General features: G+C 40.8%; 1 protein-coding gene across 8 annotated transcripts in view; it reads left to right on the forward strand.

Annotated features, from left to right (window-relative positions):
- The window catches only part of CFAP61 (cilia and flagella associated protein 61), a 327,205-nt gene that overhangs the window by 37,998 nt on the left and 270,700 nt on the right, over positions 1–18,507 (forward strand). For all 8 annotated transcript variants that reach the window (XM_035298462.3, XM_054255275.2, XM_078371503.1 and 5 more), the window contains one exon: positions 6,485–6,644. In XM_035298462.3, coding sequence (XP_035154353.3) covers positions 6,485–6,644 — 160 coding nt within the window. The remainder of the gene's footprint in view (positions 1–6,484; positions 6,645–18,507) is intronic.

The following is an 18,507-nucleotide window of genomic DNA, read 5'->3' on the forward strand; positions in this document are numbered from 1 at the left end:
AGTCTTTATCTTCCATGACATTTCCAGTTTTGAAGAGTACAGGTCAGTTATTTTATAGAATATCTCAATTTGGATTTGTGCATTGTTTTCTCATGATTTGATTCAAGTTATATATGATTAAATTTTGTTGAATTAGCAGCTAATGTAAAAATTATGAAAGCCTATACAACAATTGGAATTTCTAGCTTTTCTAAAAAAATCAGGAGGCCCAGCCTCTTAGGCCCAAAACACAGCCCACACTCTCTAATTCCTGATTTATTCATTAAAACTATAAGAGCTATTAAAAAACATTACTTTCTTGAAAGAATGAAAAGTTCTCTTATTTGGATAACATGAGCAGTTTGAGGCTTTGTTCTACATCAGTGGTTCTCAAACTTGGCACATACGAAAATCAACTGGGAGGCTGTTAGACTGTCTATACCATTCCAACGACCTGGATTCAGAATATATACAAAGACCTCTAACAACAATAGAAAAATAATCCATATAAAATTTGGACAAATGATTTCAATAGACACTTCTCAAAATTGAATAAATAAAAGATACAAATGGCCAATAAGCACATGAGAAGACATTCAGCATCATTAGTTATAAAGGAAAGGCAAATCAAAACCACAGTAAGATACCACTTTACCTCCGCTAGGAGGGTTATAGCCAAAAAACAAGATGATAGCAGATGTTGGCAAGGATGTGGAGAAATTGGAACCCTCATTCCTTGCTAGTAGGGATATAAAATGCTGTGATCATTTTGGAAAAAAGTCTGGCATTTTCTCCAAAAGTTAAAAATAACAGTGATTACTTGACCCAGCTATTCCATGCATAGAATTTAAAACATGTGTTCACACAAATACTTGTACACAAATGTTCATAGCAGCATTATTCATAATAGTCAAAAAGTGGAGACAGCCCAGATATCTATCTACTGATGAATGAATAAACAAGATGTGGTATATCCATACAAGGGAATAGTACCAGGAAATAAAAGAGAATGAAGCACTGATACATGCCACAGCATGTCTGAACCTTGAAAACACGATGCTAAGGAAAAGAAGTCGTAAAGACCACATATTGTATGGTAGCATTTATATGAAAGGCTAGAATAGACAAGTCTGTAGAGATAGAAGGGAGATTAGTGGCTGGAGGGAAAGGGGAAAGAGAAGTGACTAATGTTGGGTATAGTCGTTGGTTGTTGGGGAGATGAAAATGTTCTGGGATTAGATAGCAGTGATGGGTGTACATATTTGCAAATATATTAAAAACCACTGAATTGCGTACTTCCATTTTTTTTTTAATTTGAGACAGAGTCTCACTCTGTTACCCAGGCTACAGTGCAGTGGTGCAATCTTGGCTGACTGCAACCTCTGCCTCCCAGGATCAAGCAATTCTCCTGCCTCAGCCTCCCACGTAGCTGGGATTACAGGCTACTGTGCCACCACGCTGGTTCATTTTTGTATTTTTAGTAGAGTTGGGGTTTTGCAATGTTCACCAGGCTAATCTCGAACTCCTGGCCTCAAGTGATCTGCTCTCCTCAGCTTCCCAAAGTGTTGGAATTACAGGTGTGAGCCGCCACACCGGGCCTGAATTGTGTATTTCTTAAAGAGTTTTTTGGTAGGTGAATTATATCAATTTTTTAAAATTCCTGTTGCATGGGTACAGTCAGGCCAATTAAATCAGTCTTTTGGGGGTGAGACACAATCCATGTATTTTAAAAAATTTTTTAACAGACAGGGTCTTACTGTGTTGCCCAGGCTGGTTCAAACTGCGATCCTCCTGCCTCAGCCTCCTAAAGTGCTGGGGTTACAGGCATGAGCCACCATGCCGGACCTTAATCTGGATTTTTAAGAATCTCCCCAGATGATTCCAATGTGCAGTCCAGGTGGCAAAACACTCATCTACATGAGAATAAAACACATGATGACAATGAGATGGCTTTAGAGCAATGTGGGTATTAGAAGGTAAGAAATGGCCCTGGAAATTAGATTCTGAAGTACCACATTGAAAGGATTTTTATTTATTTTTATTTTATTTTTAAAATGCTAATTTTATTTTCTTATATTTAGGTTTTGGCGTGGTCTCCCAAAGACCCACTTTCATGTATTCTTGTTTAGCCATCGGCCCCAGGCTGCCAGGGTAGCCATAGAAGGGAGGATTGGCAGCGTTTGGGCTCAGCAGTACCCTTTGGAAAGCTTGTCTTTACACAACTAGACAGAAACTGCTGAGAAGTAACATGATTCATGCAGACCCCAATGAGGATTTGAATGACCAAACTTTACCCATCAGTTTAATCAGGGTCTTTGTTTTTAGAAAATGTTAATAATTTGGTTTCAAGGTTCTAGTTTTACTCGGAATCACTTAAGTCAGTGCTTTGTAGAGAAGCTGCAGTGACCTCTTCCCCCACGTTCTTTCTCTCTCTTGCCATATGTTTCACACTTTCAATGTGTGTAAACATCAGAGCAAAGCTGCAGGCTGAAAACTACAGTTCCAACCCTGCCAGGATCCTTTGGTGTCTCGAAAGAGGCAGAGGGCATCCAGCCCCATCTCCTTCCAGAGGCCATGCTGCCTCAGGCATCAGAGGCTTTGTGTTCTGTGGAGGGGCGACCACAGATCTGGATCTTACAATGGAAGGACAGAAACAAGACTGTGCACCAGGATCTGGGAGGGGACCTCAGATCTGAAGTGAGCCATGTCTGATGTCTGAAGCCTTTTGGGGTTCAAGATCAATGCTGTTGCTACCATTTTTCCTGCCTCCCCAGGGACCTTTTAGGCAACGGTATGCTGGAGCCTGCTTGCTCTGGCTCTCAAGAGCTGATTGTTAAATCCTCAGGAACTCTGCAAACTGCTTGTTAAACACAGCTATTACTAAAAATCAAATTATAGAAACATACAGTATAATAAATTATATTAAAACAAAGTTAATAAATACTCAAAATTCATCACTTTCAATTTTTTTTTATTATTCTCCATGCTCTTGAGGTTTTAGTTTTTTTTCTTAAATGTCTATGATCTCTATATAGTGGATATAAGAAATAATGGCTAGCTACTGCACATCCCCTCCAGCTACGTGTTTAGTGAGATCACGCTATTCACTTGACACCGGCCATGATGAGAGTGCTTATACCTCAGAAATTGGCAAATGCTACAGGTTGGGGCTTTTCCCCTCCAAATGCTGATTAGGCATAACAGGCACACCTTACTTTAAGGTAACCACTGTCAACCAGAGGAAACAGAAAGAAGTCCATCAAGTTTGTCTCTTTCCAGACAGTCACGGTAGTTCCATGCCATGCATGCAGAAAGCCAGAGGGCGAGGCTGTGCCCTGTGGGAACCCTTCCACTCAAAGGGTTTTCAGGTACAGGACTTCCTTTGGCTTGATAGATAGTTTGGGGGAGTTTGGGGCCATCACTTCAATACAAGTTCCTTGTCATAACTGTACCCTGGCTTACCTTGACATCTGGTGTTTACTCCAAGCTGAGGTTTTAGGGAAGGGTAGTTGGAGGCCAACGGCGGTTCCTAGTGACAGATGGGCAGAGCGTCTGTTTTGGCATCTCCCAGGGTGTGGGCAGCAGTGGTCTGAGTAGGAACCACTGACCTGCAGGCAGGGAGAGCCTGCCAGGTCAGCCATGCACTTGGCATCAGGAGGAGAGGCTCAGAGCCAGCAGTGGTCACAGTGAGGGCAAAACCCTCACTGGAATATTGTCACGCAAAAGGGATGGGTGGCTGTAGGGCTTTTTAGATGGAAGCATAACTGAGAAAATATACACATTTCTATAAATGGACCTGTTTGTGAAGATAAGGCCATTGTACACATAGTTTCTAGCAATCTAAACCTTATGTGTCGTGATGTAGATCCTTACAGGACAAGCGAGAACAACAAAACTTTCAGTTTTATTCTCCAGTATAAGATAATGGAAGGCACGTGTGGTGGAAAGTACTTCTGTCACCAGGAAGATAGATAGCAGCCAGCAGTCAGTGCCTTTCTGTTGTACAAGTTAACAAGTGTGTTAAATCCATTTTCAGTGTATACACAAGAATGCATTTGGATACTCCTGCAAACTCATATTTAAGAGCAGTGTTTCTCAAATCGATTATTTGAAAGAAACTCAAAGGAAAAAGCAGACATTTCCACAGTATGTCCTTGCTCTGTTGTAATCTGTAATTGTGAACTTTCGTAAATTGTTACAACCCTGGATGAATGATGGGAATATAACAGGTTGTAGAATTGGAGAACGTTAAATCTTTGTTCCTAATGGCAAAACATGTTTTTCTCATTTTCATCAGAATGTGTGATCCCTGCCATTTGAAATCACATTCCAAACACAATGAGCCATTAGTGTAATAGCTCATTACTAACAGCAGTCTTATAAATAATACATTCTTATCATGCACATGCAGCTCGCTGTGAAGCCAGCAAAAGGTATTTCAGGCCATCGAAGTTTTGTTGCGCCAGCGCGGCTGTAGATTAGAGGGACATCTCCATGTGAACCAAGATGGATGCCAATTTTCCCTGCCGAGAGTGAGGCTGGCCATCTCTTTCTGCACATATGGTAGATGGATTGGTTAATCAGCGTCTGCTGAGTCTTGGGCCTGAAATTACAGAGAAGCCAGACAACTGGGGCTATGCAGCCTTTGTTCACGAGTGCAAACAAGACAAACAATCACTTGTTATTTGGGAAAAAAATTAAAATGTTTATTTTGGACTATTATTAAAGTGTCAATGGCTTTATAAAACAGCTGTGTAAATCCAGGCTTTTGCAGCAAGTATCATTTTAGGGGGCCTGTAAAGAAAGGAATATACTTGAAAAAATTAGTTTTAAAAAATTCCCCTTGTACTTCAGTATTGAAGAAGCATTGTTGTTCTTGTACTTCAGTATAGAAGAAGTCTCACTTTTATTTTGCAAACATCTTTGAGAACAAATGATTTTTAACTAGGAGACATATTTGAGAACAAATAGTAGTTTAATATCTAATTTTTTGGGTGTCATTTAAAACACTGAGTATTATTGTAGCCTGATTCTCTGTTTTAGGAGGCAAAAGCATGAACCATTTTCTCTGACTGGGTGTTTATGGAAAGATGCTGCATTCTTGGGAATAGAGGGACTGTTGAGCTCTGCTACTTTCTGAATGCAGTGATTATCTAAGAGAGTCTGAACACGTGAGAGGTAGAACCCAGTAAATGCTGGTTTCTGGTAAGAGCTATCAGAGTCTAATCAGTCAACCAGAATATGCTTAAAATCTACTTAGTAACCAACAGGAATTATTCATGTGGGATTTAAAGGACTATGTATTTTCTCTCTCTTTTTAAGTTTTAGATACTTTCCTTGCAGAAAACAATGAAATACAGAATTACTTAAGGGAAATAATGAGTTTCAGTCACAGCCATCTCTCAATGTGGAATATGATAGAATTCAAGTCTGTTGTTAGTTTCTAATGTTTTGGTGCCAGTGAGGCACCAGGGTTCAGATCAGCTAGTTATTCATCTTCTTGCCTGTGTATTCCTTATCAAAGACCAAAAGTCATGGGGACAACTGCAGGAGCTTCAGAACCAGGCATCTCAGGATGCTGGGAGGTTAGACATTTGCAGATCAGACCCACCTGGTGAACCAGCCTGGCCTGACTCAAGTTTACATAACTCAAACATTTTCTGCCAAATCTCCTTCCCTCGTATCTCCTCCTCATCAGACTATCCAGTTAATAAATAAGTGAGTTCAAGACAAATTGAAGAGCTTCTACCTGATAAGGAGCCAGGGACCATGACCTTTCTCTGTACTGGGGGCAGATCAGATGGGCACTGGAATAATGACCTATGTTCCTGAGAACTGTGCATAGCGGAGGGGAAGAAAATGACAGGAGTACCAGGCTCGTGGTGGGGTACAGACACAAGACACCAGATGGCAGAGGATGTGGAGCAGACATGGGCATGGTCTGAGCAAAGAGGGCAAGTGTCAAGTTCCAATGGTGAGAGGTCAAGAACTCTGGCAATTTCCCTCTGTTACTTAGGTGCCACTAGGTGTGTCCCCAGTGGTCACTTACTGGGACATTTTTGGAGCATGTTTTATGTACTTAAGTAAGACACTTATTCCTCCCTTAAATCTTGAGGTTCCTGCCAAACCACGAACTGAGCACATGCTGAGGGCTCTGAGCTCTGATAGAATAATGCAGTGTTTTGGGGTGGGTGTGGTGGCTTACACCTGTAATCCCAGCACTTTGGGAGGCCAAGGCAGGCGGATCACTTGAGGTCAGGAGTTCAAGATCAGCCTGGCCAACATGGTGAAACCCCAGCTCTATTAAAAATGCGAAAATTCGCCAGGCGTAATAGCAAGTGCCTGTGGTCCCAGCTACTCGGGAGGCAGGGGCAGGAGAATCACTTGAACTCAGGAGGTTGCAGTGAGCTGAGATTGCATCACCGCACTCCAGCCTGGGGGACAGAGTAAGACTCTGTCTCAAAAAAAAAAAAAAAAGAATAATGAGGTGTTTTGGATATTTCAGGTGGATGGCGCAGCTGTCGGGTTCATGAGTGTGTGCTCAAGAGTGAACATGCAGCTGCTGCACGAGTGCTTTGACTTGGGCCCTTTCCATGGACTCTGTTTCCCACATCCTGATGATGTTCTGGAATCACCGCAAGAGCTAAGCGTCCGAGGAAGTCAAGGTGCAGTGGCTTTCACGGGGACACACTGGGGAATGAAATCGTTGCGCCCTTTGCTAAGTGATGCAACTAGATATAAAATACTTTATATTTCCTTCCCCAGTCCTTCTTAAGGGGTAGTTCTTATGGTTGGTAACATCCTTGGGCAGATAGCCACACAGTGCAGAGGTGGAGTTAGACATAGCGGACTTGGGGCTTTACAGGTCCCACATTCAGGGTGCTCACTTCTTGAATGTTCATTGTTAGAGTAGATATAAGTTACGGCGAAATAATTACCAGTGTTTCAGGATTTTACACACACACACACATACAAAGCCAAATATATCAAGTGAATTTTTCAAATCAAGAACCCAGGAAATTTTATGTTTTTAAGTTTGAATCCCAACATTCAGTGCTTCTGTGTTTATGTCTTTGACAAATCATTATGTGGGTAGGTCTGTTGCAAGTCATTTTTAACTTGCTTAAGTTATTTCTAGCTATATGAAATAATATCAGTTTTAACCTATTGTCTGTATCAAGATTTTCAGCACATGCAACTAGGTAATCTCAAACTTTGATGTTTTACTTTAAGAGGTCTTAACTCTATCCATGTGTTTCTTTGCGGTTACATGTCTGGGTTCTTACGGAGGACAGATGCATGCAGGCAGGTTACCGTGGGTACATCAATTCACTTCTCCAAAGCTGGGTTTCTTCATTTGTAAAATAAGCATAATAATAATACCTCCCACACAGGGGGGTTGTGAAGTTTCACTGAGATAAGCCATGTAGAGTGCTTTGCACGGTAAACTCAGCACTCAATAAATGTTGATCATCACCGTTAGCAGTTTTTATTTCTTTGTGTCAGCCTTCCACCAACCTGAATCTTCCTAGGGTGAAATAAGGGTATTTCAAATTCCTATGCTTTCTCTTGTCTGAAAGATTATACCAAGATTGTCCAGAAATGGGAAAAGGAGCCCTTGGGTGGTGGCAAAGAACTTGTCAATCTAGACAACAGAAGGCGGCACCTCGGCTAAGCTTATCCCCTGAATGCACAAACCTAGTGCACAGTTATCACAGAGAACTTGCAAAGCCACACGTAGAGAGGTGTTTCCCCTTTGTGCTGATGATAGCAATACCCTTCCCAAAAGAGATTTGAGGTTCTTACTGTTTAACAATGAAGCCTTGCTTGGCATGATTCCAGAGAAGAGCTATCATGGGAGTGTTCCGAAGGAACTTATCAGTGTGAGATAGTCCGGAACCATAAGTTGTCATTGTAACGTTCCAATGCTTAAATTTTTCTTTGAAAGTGGCACTAAATAGACTTTTTTTTTTTTTTTGAGATGGAGTTTAACTCTTGTCTCCCAGGCAGGAGCGCAATGGTGTGATCTTGGGTCATGGCTTACTGCAACCTCCACCTCTGGGGTTCAAGTGATTCTCCTGTCTCAGCATCTGGAGTAGCTGGGATTACAGGCAACTGCTGCTACATCCAGCTAACTTTTGTATTTTTAGTAGAGACAGGATTTTGCCATATTGGCAAGGCTGGTCATGAACTCCTGACCTCAGGTGATTCACCTGCCTTGACCTCCCAAAGTGCTGGGATTACAGGCGTGAGCCACTGCGCCTGGCTCTAAATAGCCTTTTTATGGCTCAATATTCTCATATATAAAATGGAGATAAAAATAGCATCTAACCCAAGGAATTGAGAGGAGGATTAAATGTTAGAATGTTCATGTTGTGCTTAGCTCAGCGCCAAATACAAAGTAAGTCCTGAACATTTTAAAATACTTTTCCCCTGTGACTGTTGTAATAAAGAACATGTTGAAAAGTCCCTTCCAGTGTGTTCCTGAGTGGCTTTGATGCTACTAATATTTCCTACATAGAATGAATGTAAAATTCCTTAGAAACTTTATGGTGCAATGAAATTCAAAATTTTAACTGAACCCTGGACTTAAAAACACACATAAGCTAGTAGATCTCTACCTAGCAAGAGCCCACAAAGATATGGACACTAAAATAAGTCCTACTTCTCTCTACCTCCTTTAATATTTTTACCTAAAATCAGTTCACCGAGGACAGATGGTAAGTAAAGGAAATAGGAAAACTTATCCCTGTGCCTTGTTTATTTTTGAAAGTTAGCTTTATGTTCATTGACACAAAGCTGATTCTTTATGAAATTTGCACCAGGGAGCTGGCATTGTAGACTTCCAAATAACTTCCAGGGATTGAGTCACAAATCATCAACAGCTCATTATATCTAAGAAAAGAGTCATCAACACATTTTGCTGCCATCTTCCTTTCAACAACAAAGAATGAGGCTCGAGAAGATTCTAAATGTACTGTGATCTGTTACTTCTTTTCCTGATGAAAGTCTCAAGTTAAAGGAAATATAATTTCTCTAAAATATGAAGTAAAATTTTTGTTTCAGATGAACACACATCACTGTGCCTCATGTCTTGTATTTCATTTAGTGCTTTTTCCATTTCAAAGGATTTATATATATATAATCTCATTTTATCCTTATAACTTGATGTAGGAGAGCTAGGGAAAGTGAGATTCTCTTCATTTTATACCTGCTCAAGCTCATCCAACCTTTTTTTTTTTTTTTTTTTTGAGACAGTCTCGCTCCATCACCAGGTGCCAGGCTGGAGTGCAGTGGCACTACCTCGGCTCACTGCAACCTCCATCTCCCGGGTTCAAGCAGTTCTCCTGCCTCAGCATCCCGAGTAGCTGGGACTACAGGAGCGCGCCACCACGCCCAGCTAATTTTTTTGTGTTTTTAGTAGAGACGGGGTTTCACCATGTTGGCCAGGATGGTATTGATCTCTTGACCTCGTGATCCGCCCACCTCAGCCTCCCAAAGTGCTGGGATTACAGGTGTGAGCCACCGCGCCCGGCCTCATCCAGGCTTTTAATGCTTATCAGTGGTCGACCCAGAAGGTAGACCCAGCCTCCTTCTGCTTTTGTGCAAGATGATAGTCTTGGCAAGGTAACTTTTTATCTCGGATGGTTTTGACAGAAAACTCCAATGACAGGTCTGCTACACAAGACGTGATCAGTTTTTTCACTTTATTATAATTTTTTAAAAAATTATAATAAAGTGAAAAAACTGATCACATGTCTTGTGATCTCTGTCACCCAGGCTGGAGTACAGTGGTGCAATCTCAGCTCACTGCAGCCTCTGTCTCTCAGTTACAGTGATTCTCCTGCCTCAGCCTCCCCAATAGCTGAGATTACAGGCATATGTCACCACATCCTGCTATTTTTATGTGTGTGTGTGTATTTTTAGTAGAGACGGGGTTTCACCATGTTGACCAGGCTGGTCTTGAACTTGTGGCCTCAGGTGATCCGCCCACCTTGGCTTCCTAAAGTGCTGGGATTACAGGCATGAGCCACCATGCCCAGCCAGTTTTTTTTCTTTAGTAAGTTATTTAATGAATGATCACTTCAGTGAGTCGTCAGTGACCTGCCCATATTCCTCCGACTTTTATTTTGTATGTGTGTGCTCCATACAGCTCCTGGAGTCTTGACCTCTGTGTCTGCAGGTTCTTTTAGACTGTGAAAGGCCACTTTGACCTGTGCAGGGGTCAGGCTGGAAGTGTCAGGAAATTATCACTCGAGGAACAGACTCTGCTTCCCTGTCTCACATCCCTGCTTCCCTGCTGGTGCTTTCTCCATTGACTTCCAAATAAATGGCTGTAATTGAATCTTTTAACTCCAGGTTTGCTTCTGAGGGAAGTGAGACCAAGACATTACTAGTTAGGCCTTTTCCTACCAGCTGTGAAAGCATTTATTTACACACAACTGACTTGGGTGAGAGTATAAATATCCCAGCTCCCTCACTCCTCAGGTGGGAGGACTCAGAGACATGCGTATTGGCTGCTTTCCTAGAGTTCCCCCAAGGGATTAAGTTTCAGTTGTCCATAATGGTAATCTGGGTGAGAACACGTGTTTTTTTTTAACTTTTAAGTTCAGGAGTGCATGTGAAGGTCTGTTACATAGGAAAACGTGTGTCATGTGGGTTTGTTGTACAGATTGTTTCATCACCCAGGCATTAATACCATTAGTTATTTTTCCTGATCCTCTCCCTCCTCCCACCCTCCACCCTCAAAAGGCCGCAGTGTGTGTTGTTCCCCTCTATGTATCCATGGATGACACACATTTTCTTGGTTGTCTTTCCTTCCCTGCCTCTTTTCCTCACTCTGTTACTGCTGCATCCTAGAACAACCTCCAGAATAAACTGCTTATTCTCAAACTCTCAAGATCTGATCTTTCCCTACCAGCTGTGAAAACTTGCAGTTTCACACCAACCTCAACCCTTTTGAGCAGAATCATGTCAAGACTCAACATGCTTAAATGAATCCAGAGGCCCTCCTCTCTCTAGCTCCTAATACACATGGCGATTAGCTTACTGTCCTTCATCATCTCAGCCTTATCAAAAATTTCCCTGGAGGTCTGGCTGGTGTTAACAGAAATGGGCGCAGAGCTGGTGTGGCTGACCGTGGAGAAAGCTGACTTGGCTGGTGTGGTGCAGAGAAGCCAGCCTGTTTATGTGCTTATTCTATGACTGTTTGCCCTGAGCAGAAAGTGCCTTTCAGGATCTATTTTTGGAGATTTATTAAGTATGTCTGTTCTCAATTCCAACAGTTTAATGAAGATCTAAATAAAATGCTAGGGTCTACCTTAAAAAAAAATTAAAAAAAGAAGTTTTCCTGGAATCTAAAATGTTTAACTATGTACAATCAATTTGGGTTTTACCTGAATATTTTGTGTATGTCCTCATAGCTACCCATTTTGCATATATAACCTATTACACACTTGTAAACTTTGGTTTTTATGTACTAAACATTGAGAGTAAACTGGGACCAATGGGAACAAGTTCTAAGAATGCAAATTTTGTCCAAGCATAAGGAAAAGCTAGTAGAAGTACATATTTTTTTATTTAATGGAAGACCTAGTGTGGAAGTAGCAAGTTCTCAGAATATTGGAAGAATTCATAAAGAAACAGTCATCACACTTATAAAGGGCTTTCTGCTTGTGTAGGAGATTGTACTGAATGAGATGTAAGATCCCCTTAAATGCTGAAAAAAAAACTTACTGAATACACATGGAGATGTTCCATATGCCTGGCAGTTTATGAATATTTTTCAGTGACAATAAAATGGTTCAAAACAGTATTTTTTTCCAGTTGGCCGCTGCACTGGCCCTGCCTGGCGTCTGCAAATCAAGCTGTGTCCTTTGTTAGCTGCCTCACCCAATACAGATTTTGGAATCAAGCTTGAGCTGGCAATTTTCTTGATGGTGCATAAGGCAAAATAGGGCACAGTTTGCGTTTCCACAGCTGTACTGGCATCGCCACGTTTAATAGTTAAAATAAAAAAACAAAACCAAGCAAAAAACAAAACTTTTGTTCCTCATGTAGGCCGGTGAGATCTGGGCAGCGTGAATCTCTGTTTTAAAAGACTCCTGCAAGGTTCCGATTTGGAAATCTCATTATACACCCAGGGCCCACCTTACAAAGTCTCTGTAGAACTTGATGTGCTCTTTGGCAGAGAGAGATTTAATTTTACATAATAGAGTTGTGGGCATTCAAAAGAATTACTAGCCCCTTGTCACCAAGTCATCCAGGAAGACGGCTGCTCATTATACATATAAAAGGCCCTGCAAAATACAATTTTTGTAACGTCTCCATGTAAAACATAGCAATATTGCCTTAAAAAATTTTTTTTCTAAATCACTCCTGCTGTCAGGAAGTGTCTCTTTATGTCTTATTTGAATTTCTTTTCCTTGAACTCACATTTGCTGCTTACCTCAGATTCCCTCATCTCTTGGGCTGGGAAACACCTGGAACCTCTCCCTGTGCCAAAGCTAAAAAGCAATAGGTCCATGTTCAGTGTTACCTTTTCTCTATTGAATCATCCCAGGTCTTGTCACCTCTCTTCCCAAGGTTCCATTTTATATTTCTGGATTCCCTTCTGTTTTACTTTACTCTTCTTTTAACGTGGATTCCAAATAGGACGGGAGCACCTACAGAGCATGTCAGGATTTCTGCTGCCGTCCTAACATTACAGATCTCAGAACATTTGTTTTAACAGTCAGTTCATTCTGTAGTTAATTAACCAGTGACCCATCAGGACTTAGTCTGCGAGGGCTGCCATAACAAAGTGCCACTGACTGGGTGGCTTAAAAAACCAAAATTGATTTTCTCACATTTCTGAGGCCAGAAGTCAAGGGTTGTTGCAGGGGCCAGTTTCTTCTGAGGCCTCCCTCTTTGGCTTGTAGACAGCCGTCTTCTCCCTGTGTCTTCACATGGTTTTCCTCTGTTCCCAGCAGTGTTTACGTTTTTTCTTTTTTAAGTACACCAGTCACATTGCATTAGGACTCACCTTAGTGACCTTGTTTTAACTCAGTTACCTCTTTAAAGACTCTGTCTGCAAATACACTCCCTGAGTGTAAATACTGCTCTGAGGTACTAGGGGTTAAGACTTCAGCATGTGAGTTTTGGGAATGGGAAGAGGCACACTGCAGCCCAGGAGAGGCTTGTGGTATCGTACTTCCTTCCTCTGGTCCCTAATAGGACAGCGGTATGTGTTCAGGGTGGGGATGTTTGGATGTTTACATCCTCTCATAAGCCCAAGTTCTTTTCCTGGCTGAATGTAAGCTGCACCCACCCAACCCTCTGTGCCCGGGGAAAGTCTGTTTCCCACCAAATGGGCTTCCATTGCCCCTGGCGTGGGTTTCAGGTTCCCCTAAGAGAGGAGCTCTGCTCTTACAGCCTTCCGTGCCCTGGTCGCCTCCACTTCTAGGAGGCTGGGGTGAGTTCTGCGGCCTCTTACAACTCTTACTCAGTGGCCACACAGCAATATTACTTATATGGCAGAAGTGCCACCAAATCTGCCATTTTCTCATTGTGATTTGGGCTTTAGGCATCTCGGTTCTCCCTCCACCCCTTTCCTTTCCTTCCCCTAGGTCCTGTGGCATGGTTCTTTGCTGCCTGTAGTAAGGCTCTGACGGTAATGCAGACAGTGCCAGCAAAGTCAGCTTTACTTAATGTTCACACAAAGCCCTAATATACCAACTTATATTTGTTACAATATGAATTTTATCTGTTTTTAGCCACTGAATGTCTTTAGTATATGAAGGCAACAACATTTCATTCTTCCAAAGCTTTAGCGACTCTTGCCAACTTTGATTTTCTAGAATCTACTTTGTGAATTCTAAAGCTTTGCAAGAGAAGTTGATGAAACAAATACATAATACCAGACCTATACCGAGGTGTCTCCAAGCGTGACAGTTTAGACTCTTTCAGGGCTCTCAGGGCAGAGCCCCTGGGCTGGTAACATACCAGAAGAATATAATCCAGACCTGAAGCCCAGAACTGTGGTCAGGGACATGGCCCCAAAGCCATCTTGGTGAGTCTTTTGGTTATTTCATAAAACCTGTTGTCAATTCTCCATCTTAATTCCAAGGCTGATTTCTAAGCCTTTTCTAATGTCTTCAGAAACAGCCCCAGCAACAAAGGATGGCAGCCACTTAAGAATCTGTTCTTTTGTAGAGAGCGACCTCACAGATGAGATCTGCATTCCTCCTTTCCTCTTCAGCCCTGGAAGTGACCTGCGATATCACAGGCCTGCTCTCCAACAGTCAGATTCATTTCACAATGGTGGAAATACAAGTGCATTTTTATATGGGGCCTGGAGGTCTTCGGGAGAAAAGTGGCTTTATTTATATTCGTTATGATCATTATGTGCTGGGATTATTTTCTCAGTAGGGGATGTCTCTTTTGCCCATATTTATCAAGCAGGGGAGAAGGCATTTAATGAAGTTCAAGAGTGTATTTGATTGTAAAACACATCTCAGTACATTCACATGTAAATAACCCTTTTATTTGTTCTCTCTGGTGACCTTTTTCCTGTTGAGGTAGATCACAGTTTGTTGTTGTTTTCCATTTTCAAATGGAAGGCTGAAAGATAATGAAAGATTATGCAAAAAAATCCGTGTTTAAAATAATGTTGATATGCCACTTGTGTTGCTGGATAATTATAGTAATTTGGCTATTACGCTATATGGAGTCAGGAGTTAGTTGCTAGAAAACATGGTGATAGGGGTGATTCAAGGGATTTTCATCCCAACTGGGTGTTTGATCCTGCTGCCTTTTCTCTTGAAAATCAATTGCTTGCAGCGAGTACTCTGAATTCCTCCTTGATTAAATTGGCCATCAGTGGGTCACACTCGTTGCACTAAGGTCACTGTGAGTTCCGTTTAAAAAGAGTTTTTGATGATTCTTAAAATATCGTGCACCAAATTTAATCTGAGCCAAGCAGCTAAGGAAGCAATTGCTAAAAAGCACAGTTTTTGCAGATGGCAGCAAACAGGAAAATTTATTAATTCTGGAGCCCAAAATGAAGCCAGTTATTTTACTATTGGGTTAGAGGCCTTCTCCTCAGTACATTTTGCTTGGCCTTTTGGTATTTTCAGACCTCCAAAGACAAATAGGCTCGCTCAGTGGAAGACCTGGTAGAGATACCTTGGAAGCATCTTTGAAAACTTTTCCATTTCTCCTCAAGGTTGTTAATAGATTCAGGTTTTCTGTGTTCTTTGAATCAATTTTGGAAATAGTATTTTTCTAGAAAAGCTTAGTTTGGTACATGAAGATTAAAAATTCGTAGTAAAGAGATATATATGCTTTATATATATTATATGTTTATGTATATATATGTATATATCCAACTCTGTGGAAAAATATTAAAAAAATTTTTTTTTAATTTAAAAATTTTTTTTTTTAGAGATAGGATCTTGTTCTGTTGCCCAGGTAGGGTACAGTGGTGTGAGTATGGCTCACTGTAGCCTTGAACTCTTCCTGGGCTCATGTGATCCTCCTGCCTCAGCTTCCTGAGTAGCTGGGAATGTACCACCACACCTTGCTAATTTTTTAAGTTTTTATGGAGATGGGGGTCTCACTTTGTTGCCAGGCTGATTTTGAGCTCCTGGCTTTGGGCAGTTTTCCTGCTTTGGGCTCCCAAAGTGCTGGAATTGCAGGCATGAGTCACCACACCCAGCTTGTCTTTTTTCTTAAGTACTGATTTAACTCTACATGAAATATTCTGAAATAAAGAGAAAAACAAGTAAATCACAAAAGTAGCTATATAAACATATTTTTCATAAGTGTGGGAAAATATTAAACTTCCCCTAAAACTGAAATGCACATTAAAACCCAAGATCTTTTTCTCCCTCATTTTGCCTACTAAATTGTAAATATGTGTTGTAATTAAAACACTTAGTTCTAGGCAAGAAGCACCATAGGGAGTACTCAGATTTTCTGACGCTCTGAAAGGTGACTGATAAAACAGTCTGGAGTACAATTTAGTCATGGTTATCATAGAACACATTAAATGTTCGTGTTCTTTGACTTCAACTGTAGCAAATTTGAGGAAATAATCCTAATACTATAAAAAGATCCATATGAAAGAATTTCACTAACCTTAGTCATAATACTAAAATGAACAAACAAACAAAAATCCAAATAAATAAATGTAAAAACCCCAAGTATCCCACAAGGAGGTGGCTAAAATTATGAACATCCCTTAGACAGATACGCAGAAGCCTTTAAAAAGAAGGTTACAGATAGTGAGGGGAAATGGTTCAGATATAATCTTAGGTAGAAAAAAAAGCAATGCAGAGCCTGGTGCGGTGGCTCATGCCTGTAATCCCAGCACTTTGGGAGGCCGAGGCGGGTGGATCACGAGGTCAAGAGATAGAGACCATCCTGGTCAACATGGTGAAACCCTGTCTCTACTAAAAATACATAAAATTAGCTGGGCACGGTGCTGCGTGCCTGTAATCCCAGCTTCTCAGGAGGCTGAGGCAGGGGAATTGCCTGAACCCAGGAGGCGGAGGTTGCGGTGAGCCAAGATTGCACCATCGCACTCCAGCCTGGGTAATAAACGCGAAACTCCGTCTCAAAAAAAAACAAAAAACAATGCAAATGAATTGCAGTATGAGTAAAGTTAGGTAATAAAGGAGTTTCACTGTGTTGGCCAGGCTGGTCTCAAACTCCTGACCTTGTAATCCACCCACCTTGGCCTCCCAGAGTGCTGGGATTACAGGTGGGAGCCACTGTACCCGAGCTCTTGTGCCCATTTTTAATGAGTTTTTTTATTCTGTTGAATTATTCGAGCTGCAATATATTCTGGTTATTAAACGCTTGTCAGATGGGTAGTTAGCAAATAGTTTCTCCCATGCTGTGGATTGTCTCTTCACTTGGTTGGTTGATTGCTGTGCAGAAACTTTTTAACTTGGTGTAATGCCATTTGTCTATTTTTGCTTTGGTTGCCTGTGCTTTTGAGGTCTTACACAAAAAGTCTTTGGCCAGACCAATGTTCCAGTGCTTCCCCAATGTTTTTTTCTAGTAGTTTCATTTTATCAGGTGTTAGGTTCAAGATTTTAATTCATTTTGATTTTGTTTTTGTGTATCGTGTGAGGTAGGGATCTAGTTTCATTCTTCTACATGGCTGTAAACTATAGTCACCCTACTGATCTATCAAACACTGGGTCTTACTTCTTCTATTAAACTGTATGTTTGTCCCCATCACTCAGCTTCTCTTTCTCTCCCCCACCGCTCTACTCTTCCTGACCTTTAGTAACCAGCAATCTATTCTCTATCTTTATGAGATCTTTTTTAGTTCCCACATGAGTGAGAACATTTCATATATATTTTTTCACATTATGCTCCTGGGCTGAAGTGAGTGAAATATAGGTATGTAACACTGTGCCCAGCTGGTGAAGAATATTTTTAACGTGTTACTGAATTTGGCTTGCTAGTATTTTGCTGAGAATTTTTGCATCTTGTTTTCCTAGCACCATTTGTTGATGAGACTTTCCTTTTCCCACTTTATGTTATTGATGCCTTTGTGAAGAATAAATTGACTGTAGACCAGGTGTGGTGGCTCACACTTGTAATTGCAGCACTTACGGAGGCCAAGGTGAGTGGATCATTTGAGGTCAGGAGTTCGAGATCAGCCTGGCCAACATGGTGAAACGCGATTTCTACTAAAAATACAACAATTAGCCAGTCATGGTGGCATGTACCTGTAATACCATCTATTTGGGAGGCTGAGGCAGGAGAATCACTTGAACCCAGAGGGTGGATATTGCAATGAGCTGAGATTGCACAACTGCACTCCAGCCTGGGCAACAGAGTGAGACTCTGTCTCAAAAATAAATTAATTAACAAATTAAAAATAAATAAATAAATAGGCTGTAAATGCATGGATTTATGTTTGAGTTCTCTGTTCTGCTCCATTGGTCTATGTGTCTGTTTTTTACACCAGTACCAAATTAATTTGATTACTATAGCTTTGTAGTACGTTTTGAAGTCAGGTAGTGTGGTGCCTCTAGCTTTGTTCTTTTTGTTCATAATTGCTTTGGGTATTCAGGGTCTTTGTGGTTTTGTATGAATTTTAATTTTGTTTTTTCTATTTTTGTGAAGAATGTCATTAGTATTTTGATAAGCCTTTCGTTGAATCTATAAATTGCTTTGGGTACTATTGTCATTTTAACAATATTCTTCTAATCCATGAGCACAGAATATCTTTCCAGTTTTGTTTGTGTGTGTCCTCTGCAATGTTTTTCTTCAGTGTTTTTACTTTTCCTTACATAGGTCCTTCACTTCTTTGGTAAAATTGATTCCTAGATATTTTATATTTTTTTGTAGCTGTTGTAAATGGGATTGCTTTATTGATCTCTTTTTCAGATTGTTTTCTGTTGCTGATAAAATACTACTAATTTTTGTATATTAGTTTTGTATCCTGCAACTTTACTGAATTTATTTATTAGTTCTAACAAATTGTTGGTGGAGTTTTTAGGTTTATCTAAATATAAGATCATGTTG

This window comes from Callithrix jacchus, chromosome 5, assembly GCF_049354715.1.
Source record: "Callithrix jacchus isolate 240 chromosome 5, calJac240_pri, whole genome shotgun sequence".
Taxonomy (NCBI): domain Eukaryota; kingdom Metazoa; phylum Chordata; class Mammalia; order Primates; family Cebidae; genus Callithrix; species Callithrix jacchus.